This window comes from Coloeus monedula (assembly GCF_965178545.1).
Source record: "Coloeus monedula genome assembly, chromosome: 29".
In the NCBI taxonomy this organism is placed as follows: domain Eukaryota; kingdom Metazoa; phylum Chordata; class Aves; order Passeriformes; family Corvidae; genus Coloeus; species Coloeus monedula.
Genome location: NC_138809.1, coordinates 2,836,838 through 2,847,659, shown reverse-complemented (window position 1 = coordinate 2,847,659; position 10,822 = coordinate 2,836,838). Strand labels below are relative to the sequence as shown.

Here is a 10,822-nt window from a genome sequence, read left to right as displayed (position 1 = left end):
TTCTCGCGGCTCATTTTCTTGCTTTGGGTTGTCCTCGACACCCCCGGGGGACACCGGGACCCCCCCCCGGGGCCAAAGGGGACACCGAGACCCCCCCCGGGGGCAGAGGGGACACCGAGACCCCCCCCTGGTGCCACCCCCAGGGACAGAGGGGACACTGAGACCCCCCCAGGGGACAAAGGGGACACCGGGACCCCCCCCGGGGCCATTTGGGGGCAGCTCCGGGGTCACTCACCCGCCCTGGCCGCGCCTTCGCTCCTCCGACCGCTCCGGAGCCGCCGCGCTCCCCTCCCCCCTCTCACGGGGACACCCCTGGGTGGGGGGGAGGGGGGAGGGTCTGGCCACCTCGAGGGACCCCTGGGGACATTGAGGGGACCCCCCGCCCCCCCTCTGAGAGGCTCCTGGGCCGGGTGTGTCACCCCCAGGGACATCGGGATTGGGATCGGGGCATCGGGATCGGCTCCGGGATCCTCCTGCGGGGCTGAGGTGATACCCCGGGATTGGATCCCAGTGGGATTTACCAACTCCAGGATCGGATCCCAGCGGGATTTACCCCTCAGGATCAGATCCCAATGGGATTTAGCCCCCCAGGATTGGATCCCAGTGGGATTTATCCCCCAGGATCAGATCCCAGCAGGATTTATCCCCCAGGATCGGATCCCAGCAGGATTTTTCCCCCAGGATCAGATCCAAGCGGGATTTACCAACCCCGGGATCGGATCCCAGCGGGATTTACCCCTCAGGATCAGATCCCAATGGGATTTAGCCCCCCAGGATCGGATCCCAGTGGGATTTAGCCCCCAGGATCGGATCCCAATGGGATTTACCCCCCTGGGATGGGATCCCAGCAGGATTTACCCCCCCTGGGATGGGATCCCAGCGGGATTGACCCGCCAGGATCAGATCCCAATGGGATTTACCAACCCCGGGAATGGATCCCAATGGGATTTTCCCCCCAGGATCAGATCCCAATGGGATTGACCCCCTGGGATCAGAGCTCCCCCCCTCATCCCCTCTCAGGCACCCCCCAATTCCCCCCAGAATCAGCACAGGCCGCCCCCAAAATCTCTCCCCACCCCCTCACCCGCCCATCCCCAGGGGAATTCTTCGGGAATTCGGGAAGGTGCCCTTGCCAAAGTCTCTGGAAAAGGGATACAAAAGCTTTAACCATCCATGGAGCGAAGGGAGAGAGAGAAGAGGGGGGCTGGAAAAGAAGGAAAAAAGGGGCAAAAAAACCAACCCACAACACAAGGAGGAAGCGGCGGCGTTACAAAACCAGCGGGGCCGGGGCTGCTCCGGCCGCGGGGAGCGATCCCGGCCTGGAAAACCCAAGGAATTTCGGGCTGGGAAGGGGACAGGCGGCCGTTTGAAATGTTTCTTTTGTCTGTTGGGTGGTTTTGTCGTCGTTGTTGTCGTCGTTTTTTTCTCCATGTTTGCCGTTTGTTTCTCTTGGTTTCTCGCGGTCTGTTTCTCCCCGGGAGCGGAGGCACCAGTAGGGCCCAGTAGGGCCCAGTACGGCCCAGGATGGCCCGGTGGGAAGGGGTGGAGGGGCGGGGGGGGGGGCAGCCGGGGCTATTTCTGTCCGCTGATGGACTGGGATATGGAGCGGGGCGGGATCATATCCAGCAGGTATTCCCGCTGCCGGTCCGCCAGGCTGGACGCTTTGTGGCCCCCGATGCCGGCGTTCAGGTACGCGATGTTCACTCCTGGAAAGCACGGAGCCTCGGCACCCCGCGGATCCCCCACGGATCCCACAGATCCCACACAGAGCCCACACAGATCCCACAGAGCCCACATGGATCCCTCAGATCCCACACGGATCCCACAGAGCCCACACAGATCCCACAGAGCCCACACGGATCCCTCAGATCCCACACAGATCCCTCAGAGCCCACACAGATCCCACAGAGCCCACACGGATCCCTCAGATCCCACACGGATCCCTCAGATCTCACACGGATCCCACAGAGCCCACATGGATCCCTCAGATCCCACACAGATCCCACACAGATCCCTCAGAGCCCACACAGATCCCACAGAGCCCACATGGATCCCTCAGAGCCCACACGGATTCCACAGATCTCACACGGATCCCACAGATCCCACATGGATCCCACAGGGTGGGAATTCCCAAATTCGGCCTGGAAATCCAGTGGGCGTGGCCTGATCTGTCCCATGCTGCTCATCCCATGGATCCCATCCCATCCCATCCCATGGATCCCATCCCATCCCATCCCATGGACCCCATCCCATCCCATGGATCCCATCCCATCCCATCCCATCCCATCCCATCCCATCCCATCCCATCCCATCCCATCCCATCCCATCCCATGGATCCCATCCCATGGATCCCATCCCACCCCATGGATCCCATCCCATCCCATCCCATCCCATGGATCCCATCCCATGGATCCCATCCCACCCCATGGATCCCATCCCATCCCATCCCATGGATCCCAGCCCGTACCTGGCATTCCCAGGAGCCCTCCTGCCACGGAGAGCTGCGGGGCCTGGGCAAAGTTGGACAGCATGGAGCGGGCGGAGGTGGGAATTCCGCGCTGGAGGCTGCTCTGGGGCTGCGGGGCCTGCAGGGCCGGACACGGACACGGACACGGACACGGACACAGACGAGGCGTTGGGATTGGCAGGAAGGGGGAGAAAGGGCGGCCATCCTGCTCCACCCCCATGATCCCATCCCATGGATTCCATCCCATCCCAACAGTCACATCCCATGGATCCCATAGATCCCATCCCATGGATCTCATCCCATCCCAACAGTCAAATCCCATGGATCCCATCCTATGGGTCCCATCCCATGGATCCCATCCCATGGGTCCCATCCCATCCCATGGATCCCGTCCCATCCCAACAGTCACATCCCATGGATCCCATCCCATGGATCCCATCCCACGGGTCCCATCCCATAGATCCCATCCCACGGATCTCATCCCATCCCAACAGTCAAATCCCATGGATCCCATCCTATGGGTCCCATCCCATGGATCCCATCCCATGGGTCCCATCCCATCCCATGGATCCCGTCCCATCCCAACAGTCACATCCCATGGATCCCATCCCATGGATCCCATCCCATAGATCCCATCCCATGGATCTCATCCCATCCCAACAGTCAAATCCCATGGATCCCATCCCATGGATCTCATCCCATCCCAGCAGTCCCATCCCATCCCATCCCATCCCATCCCATCCCATCCCATCCCATCCCATCCCATGAGTCCCATCCAATCCCACGGATCCCATCCCATGGATCCCACCCCATCCCACGGATCCCACCTGCCGGAGCGTGTGGTGCCGCAGGATCCCGTCCTGTTTGCCGACGCTGGGCACGGCGGGCGCGGCCGTGGGGGACAGGGCCGCCTGCTGCTGCAGCCGCTGCTCGATCTCCTGCGCCGGGAACGCCGAGCCGCTCAATCCCATGGGATTGCCGAAACGCTCAATCCCATGGAATGCTGAGCCGCTCAATCCCATGGGATTGCCGAAACGCTCAATCCCATGGAATGCTGAGCCGCTCAATCCCATGGGATTGCCAAAACGCTCAATCCCATGGAATGCCAACCCGCTCAATCCCATGGGAATGCCGAGCCGCTCAATCCCATGGGATTGCCAAAACGCTCAATCCCATGGGAATGCCGAGCCGCTCAATCCCATGGGATTGCCAACCCGCTCAATCCCATGGAATGCCGAGCCGCTCAATCCCATGGGAATGCCAAAACGCTCAATCCCATGGGAACACCGAGCCACTCAATCCCATGGGAATGTCAAGCCGCTCAATCCCATGGGAATGTCAAGCCGCTCAATCCCATGGGAACGCCGAGCCACTCAATCCCATGGGATTGCCAAAACGCTCAATCCCATGGAATGCCAACCCGCTCAATCCCATAGGATTGCCAACCCACTGAATCCCATGGGAACGCTGAGCCGCTCAATCCCATGGGATTGCCAAATTCCTCAATCCCATGGGAACACCAAGCCACTCAATCCCATGGAAACGCCGAGCCGCTCAATCCCATGGAATGCAGAGGTGCTCAATCCCATGGAATGCAGAGGTGCTCAATCCCATGGGAACACCGAGCCGCTCAATCCCATGGAATGCAGAGGTGCTCAATCCCATGGGATTGCCAACCCACTCAATCCCATGGAATGCCAACCTGCTCAATCCCATGGGATTGCCAAGCCGCTCAATCCCACGGGAATGCCGAGCCGCTCAATCCCATAGGAACGCACTCCCCTCGGAGCCAGGACAGCCCCACAGGCTCCTCTCCCTTCCCAGCACACATCCCATTCCCACTGCCCCGATTCCAGCTCGGATTCAGGAGTTTTATGCCCCAAACCCGGTGATTCTGGGTTGTTTTCCCCTCCAGCCCTCATTTATTCCGGGAATGCAGCAAATCCTCCTCCCACAAACAGCCCAGCACATGGAAAAGCAACTTCCCGAGGGAAAAACAGGGATGAGCGGCTTCCAGAGGGAAGGGAAAAGCGGGGGAAAGGGGGAAAAGCTGTGCCCGGCCTGCCCTGGGGGAAATCCAGGGGGAACTGTATGAAGGGAATGGGATGCTCCGGAATCTCCGGACACTGGAAAAGCCACGTGGCAAGCTGGGCATCCCCACGGAGCAGTCAAACTCCAGGATCATGGAAAATGTGGGTGGAGATGTGGGATGGGGTGGGATGGGGTGGGATGGGGCGGGATGGGGCGGGATGGGGTGGGATGGGGTGGGATGGGATGGGATGGGATGGGATGAGCAGGATGGGATGGGATGGGATGAGCGGGATGGGATGGGGTGGGATGGGATGAGTGGGATGGGATGGGATGGGATGGGATGGGATGGGATGGGATGGGATGGGATGAGCAGGATGGGATGAGATTGGATGGGATGGGATGAGTAGTTTAGGATGGTTTGGGATGGGATGGGATGGGATGGGATGGGATGGGATGGGATGGGATGGGATGGGATGAGCAGGATGGGGTGGGGTGGGATGGGATGGGATGAGCAGGATGGGATGGGATGAATAGTTTAGGATGGGATGGGGTGGGATGGGATGGGATGGGATGGGATGGGATGGGATGGGATGGGATGGGATGGGATGGGATGGGATGAGATTGGATGGGATGGGATGAGCAGGATGGGATGGGATGAGCAGGATGGGATGGGATGGGATGAGTAGTTTGGGATGGGATGAGTAGTTTAGGATGGGTCAGGATGGGATGAACCAACTGGAAGAGGCCGTGCCGGGCGCTTTGGGATGAGCCGTGCCGGGCGTTTGGAACGACCGGGATGCGCCGCAGCTCCCGGCCGTGCCGTGCCATTCCGGCCGTTCCCGGCGATCCCGACCTGCTCCTGCTGCAGGGCCTTGACGAAGGCGTTCTTGAGGCGATTCGTGTGCTCGGCCTTGAGCGCCTTCTTCTGGTTGGAGGTCTGGCACTGCTCGCACAGGATCCGCCCGCCCTTCTCCTGCTTCCAGTGCGGCGTGAAATCCGTGCGGCACTGCGCGCACACGAACGGCTCCACGCGCGGCACCGCCGGAGCGCTCTTCCCTGGAAAACACGGAGAACACAGCCAGGGGTCAGGATCTGACACGGATCCGGCACTGCCAGGGAGCTCTTCCCTGGAAAACACAGCCAGGGTCAGGATCTGACATGGATCCGGCACTGCCAGGGAGCTCTTCCCTGGAAAACATGGAAAACACAGCCAGGGAGCTCTTCCCTGGAAAACATGGAAAACACAGCCAGGGAGCTCTTCCCTGGAAAACACAACCAGGGTCAAGGATCTGACACGGATCTGGCACTGCCAGGGAGCTCTTCCCTGGAAAACACAGCCAGGGTCAAGGATCTGACACGGATCCGGCACTGCCAGGGAGCTCTTCCCTGGAAAACACAGCCAGGGGTCAGGATCTGACACGGATCCGGCATTGCCAGGGAGCTCTTCCCTGGAAAACATGGAAAACACAGCCAAGGAGCTCTTCCCTGGAAAACACAGCCAGGGGTCAGGATCTGACACGGATCCGGCACTACCAGGGAGCTCTTCCCTGGAAAACACAGCCGGGGTCAGGATCTGACATGGATCCGGCACTGCCAGGGAGCTCTTCCCTGGAAAACATGGAAAACACAGCCAGGGAGCTCTTCCCTGGAAAACATGGAAAACACAGCCAGGGAGCTCTTCCCTGGAAAACACAGCCAGGGTCAAGGATCTGACACGGATCCGGCATTGCCAGGGAGCTCTTCCCTGGAAAACATGGAAAACACAGCCAGGGAGCTCTTCCCTGGAAAACATGGAAAACACAGCCAGGGAGCTCTTCCCTGGAAAACACAACCAGGGTCAAGGATCTGACACGGATCTGGCACTGCCAGGGAGCTCTTCCCTGGAAAACACAGCCAGGGTCAAGGATCTGACACGGATCCGGCACTGCCAGGGAGCTCTTCCCTGGAAAACACAGCCAGGGGTCAGGATCTGACACGGATCCGGCACTGCCAGGGAGCTCTTCCCTGGAAAACATGGAAAACACAGCCAGGGAGCTCTTCCCTGGAAAACACAACCAGGGGTCAAGGATCTGACACGGATCCGGCACTGCCAGGGAACTCTTCCCTGGAAAACACAGCCAGGGTCAAGGATCTGACACGGATCCGGCACTGCCAGGGAGCTCTTCCCTGGAAAACATGGAAAACACAGCCAGGGAGCTCTTCCCTGGAAAACACAGCCAGGGTCAAGGATCTGACATGGATCCGGCACTGCCAGGGAGCTCTTCCCTGGAAAACATGGAAAACACAGCCAGGGAGCTCTTCCCTGGAAAACACAGCCGGGGTCAGGATCTGACACGGATCCGGCACTGCCAGGGAGCTCTTCCCTGGAAAACATGGAAAACACAGCCAGGGAGCTCTTCCCTGGAAAACACAGCCAGGGTCAGGATCTGACATGGATCCGGCACTGCCAGGGAGCTCTTCCCTGGAAAACATGGAAAACACAGCCAGGGTCAGGATCTGACACGGATCCGGCACTGCCAGGGAGCTCTTCCCTGGAAAACATGGAAAACACAGCCAAGGAGCTCTTCCCTGGAAAACACAGCCAGGGTCAGGATCTGACATGGATCCGGCACTGCCAGGGAGCTCTTCCCTGGAAAACATGGAAAACACAGCCAGGGAGCTCTTCCCTGGAAAACACAGCCAGGGTCAGGATCTGACACGGATCCGGCACTGCCAGGGAGCTCTTCCCTGGAAAACATGGAAAACACAGCCAGGGAGCTCTTCCCTGGAAAACACAGCCAGGATCAAGGATCTGACACGGATCTGGCACTGCCAGGGAGCTCTTCCCTGGAAAACATGGAAAACACAGCCAGGGAGCTCTTCCCTGGAAAACACAACCAGGGTCAAGGATCTGACACGGATCCGGCACTGCCAGGGAGCTCTTCCCTGGAAAACACAGCCAGGGTCAAGGATCTGACACAGATCCGGCACTGCCAGGGAGCTCTTCCCTGGAAAACACAGCCAGGGTCAAGGATCTGACATGGATCCGGCATTGCCAGGGAGCTCTTCCCTGGAAAACATGGAAAACACAGCCAGGGAGCTCTTCCCTGGAAAACACAGCCAGGGTCAAGGATCTGACATGGATCCGGCACTGCCAGGGAGCTCTTCCCTGGAAAACATGGAAAACACAGCCAGGGAGCTCTTCCCTGGAAAACACAACCAGGGTCAAGGATCTGACACGGATCCGGCACTGCCAGGGAGCTCTTCCCTGGAAAACACAGCCAGGGTCAGGATCTGACCCACAGGAACAGGAATTCCCAAAGGAAGAGGTCGGTGGGTTGGGAGAAAAGCACTGGGAATGGATGAAGTGCTGGGAGCAGCGGGATGGGGCGGAGATCGGGGCTGGGAGACCGGGAATTGGGGATGAAAGGCTGGAATTTGGGGATTAAAGTGTGGGAATTGGGGCTGAAATCCTGGAAATTGGGGCTGAAATCCTGCGGATATGTGGAAATCCTGAGAATGGGGCTGAAATCATGGAAATCGGGAGTTAAATGCCAAGAATGGGGCTGAAATCATGGAAATCGGGAGTTAAAAGCCAAAAATGGGGCTGAAATCATGGAAATCGGGAGTTAAAAGCCAAAAATGGGGCTGAAATCATGAAAATCGGGAGTTAAAAGCCAAAAATAGGGCTGAAATCATGAAAATCGGGAGTTAAAAGCCAAAAATGGGGCTGAAATCATGGAAATCGGAGTTAAATGCCAAAAATGGGGCTGAAATCATGAAAATCGGGAGTTAAAAGCCAAAAATAGGGCTGAAATCATGGAAATTGGGAGTTAAAAGCCAAAAATGGGGCTGAAATCACGGAAATCAGCCGAAATCCAAGATTTTGGCCTGAAATCCTGAAAATTTGCACTGAAACCCCGGAATTTTCAGCCAAAATCCTGAAAATTCCACGTGAAATCCCACAAATCCCATCGGAAATCCTTCAAACCCCTCCAAACCACCCCAAAAATTCCACCACTCCCCCTCCGGACTCCACCAACTCCTTTAAAAACCCTCCCAATCTCCCCATCAAAACCCCCTCAGAGCTTTACCCTAAACCCCACGATTTCAACCCGTAACGCCCCGAATCGGTGCAGAAGCCTCCCGGAATTCCCACGCGGCTGCGTTTTCCCATGGGGAATAACCCCGGGAATGCCGACCTTGGCTGTCGATGACGCTCTGCACCACCTCCTCCAGCCCCACCATGTAGATGAACTCGCTGTTGGCAGCGCTGGGCAGGAAGTGCAGGAGAGGAGCCGGAGGCTTCGGGGGTGGGATTTCCAGGAGAGTCTTTTCCAGCTGCTTCCGGAGCGCCAGCTTGGCGGCCGCTTGGGAATTGGCGGCGTCGGAAAGAGCGCTGGGGCTGGGAAGCGGGGAGGACACGCGGGCCACCGAGCCCGGCTGCATGTGAGAGGCGAGGTTCATGTAGATGGCGGAGGACGACGAGCGCTGGCACGGCACCGAGGAGCCGGATTGCTGCGGGGAGACGGGAATGAGGCGGGGATTCGGGATAATGGGGAGCTGAGGAGAGGGATTGATGGGAATGAGGCAGGAATTCGGGATAATGGGGGGTGAGGAGAGGGATTGATGGGAATGAGGCAGGAATTTGGGATAAAGGGGAGCCGGATTGCTGCGGGGAGACGGGAATGAGGCGGGAATTCGGGATAATGGGGAGCTGGATTGCTGCGGGGAGACGGGAATGAGGTGGGAATTCGGGATAAAGGGGGCTGAGGAGAGGGATTGATGGGAATGAGGCGGGAATTCGGGATAATGGGGGGTGAGGAGAGGGATTGATGGGAATGAGGTGGGAATGAGGTGGGAATGAGGTGGGAATGAGGTGGGAATGAGGCGGGAATTCGGGATAAAGGGGAGCTGGATTGCTGCGGGGAGATGGGAATGAGGCGGGAATTCGGGATAATGGGGAGCTGAGGAGAGGGATTGATGGGAATGACATGGGAATGAGTTGGGAATGAGGCGGGAATTCGGGATAAAGGGGAGCTGGATTGCTGCGGGGAGACAGGAATGAGGCGGGAATTCGGGATAATGGGGGGTGAGGAGAGGGATTGATGGGAATGAGGCGGGAATTCGGGATAATGGGGAGCCGGATTGCTGCGGGAAGATGGGAATGAGGCGGGGATTCGGGATAATGGGGGGTGAGGAGAGGGATTGATGGGAATGAGGCGGGAATTCGGGATAATGGGGGCTGAGGAGAGGGATTGATGGGAATGAGGCGGGAATTCGGGATAAAGGGGAGCTGGATTGCTGCGGGGAGACGGGAATGAGGCGGGAATTCGGGATAATGGGGAGCTGGATTGCTGCGGGGAGACGGGAATGAGGTGGGAATTCGGGATAAAGGGGGCTGAGGAGAGGGATTGATGGGAATGAGGCGGGAATTTGGGATAATGGGGAGCTGAGGAGAGGGATTGATGGGAATGAGGCGGGAATTCGGGATAAAGGGGAGCTGGATTGCTGCGGGGAGACGGGAATGAGGCGGGAATTCGGGATAAAGGGGGCTGAGGAGAGGGATTGATGGGAATGAGGTGGGAATTCGGGATAAAGGGGAGCTGAGGAGAGGGATTGATGGGAATAAGGTGGGAATTCGGGATAAAGGGGAGCCGGATTGCTGCGGGGAGACGGGAATGAGGCGGGGATTTGGGATAAAGGGGAGCTGAGGAGAGGGATTGATGGGAATGACGTGGGAATGAGTTGGGAATGAGGCGGGAATTTGGGATAAAGGGGAGCCGGATTGCTGCGGGGAGACGGGAATGAGTTGGGAATTTGGGATAATGGGGGGTGAGGAGAGGGATTGATGGGAATGAGGTGGGAATGAGGTGGGAATGAGGCGGGAATTCAGGATAAAGGGGAGCTGGATTGCTGCGGGGAGACGGGAATGAGGCGGGGATTTGGGATAAAGGGGAGCTGGATTGCTGCGGGGAGATGGGAATGAGGCGGGGATTCGGGATAATGGAGGGTGAGGAGAGGGATTGATGGGAATGAGGTGGGAATTTGGGATAATGGGGGGCTGAGGAGAGGGATTGATGGGAATGAGGCGGGAATTTGGGATAAAGGGGAGCCGGATTGCTGCGGGGAGATGGGAATGAGGCGGGAATTCGGGATAATGGGGAGCTGGATTGCTGCGGGGAGACGGGAATGAGGCGGGGATTTGGGATAAAGGGGAGCTGGATTGCTGCGGGGAGACGGGAATGAGGCGGGAATTTGGGATAATGGGGAGCTGAGGAGAGGGATTGATGGGAATAAGGTGGGAATGAGGTGGGAATGAGATGGGAATGAGGTGGGAATTCG

General features: G+C 58.3%; 1 protein-coding gene across 1 annotated transcript in view; it reads right to left on the bottom strand.

Annotated features, from left to right (window-relative positions):
* Nucleotides 1-1,101: 1,101 nt before the first annotated feature.
* GATAD2B (GATA zinc finger domain containing 2B) overlaps nt 1,102-10,822 on the bottom strand; it is a 36,836-nt gene continuing 27,115 nt past the window's right edge. Inside the window, exons 7-11 of the mRNA XM_082298916.1 lie at nt 8,680-8,995; nt 5,352-5,554; nt 3,295-3,405; nt 2,468-2,585; nt 1,102-1,706 (exon numbers count right to left, since the gene is read on the bottom strand). Of these exons, the coding sequence (XP_082155042.1) occupies nt 1,573-1,706; nt 2,468-2,585; nt 3,295-3,405; nt 5,352-5,554; nt 8,680-8,995 (882 nt within the window). The 3' untranslated portion in view covers nt 1,102-1,572. The remainder of the gene's footprint in view (nt 1,707-2,467; nt 2,586-3,294; nt 3,406-5,351; nt 5,555-8,679; nt 8,996-10,822) is intronic.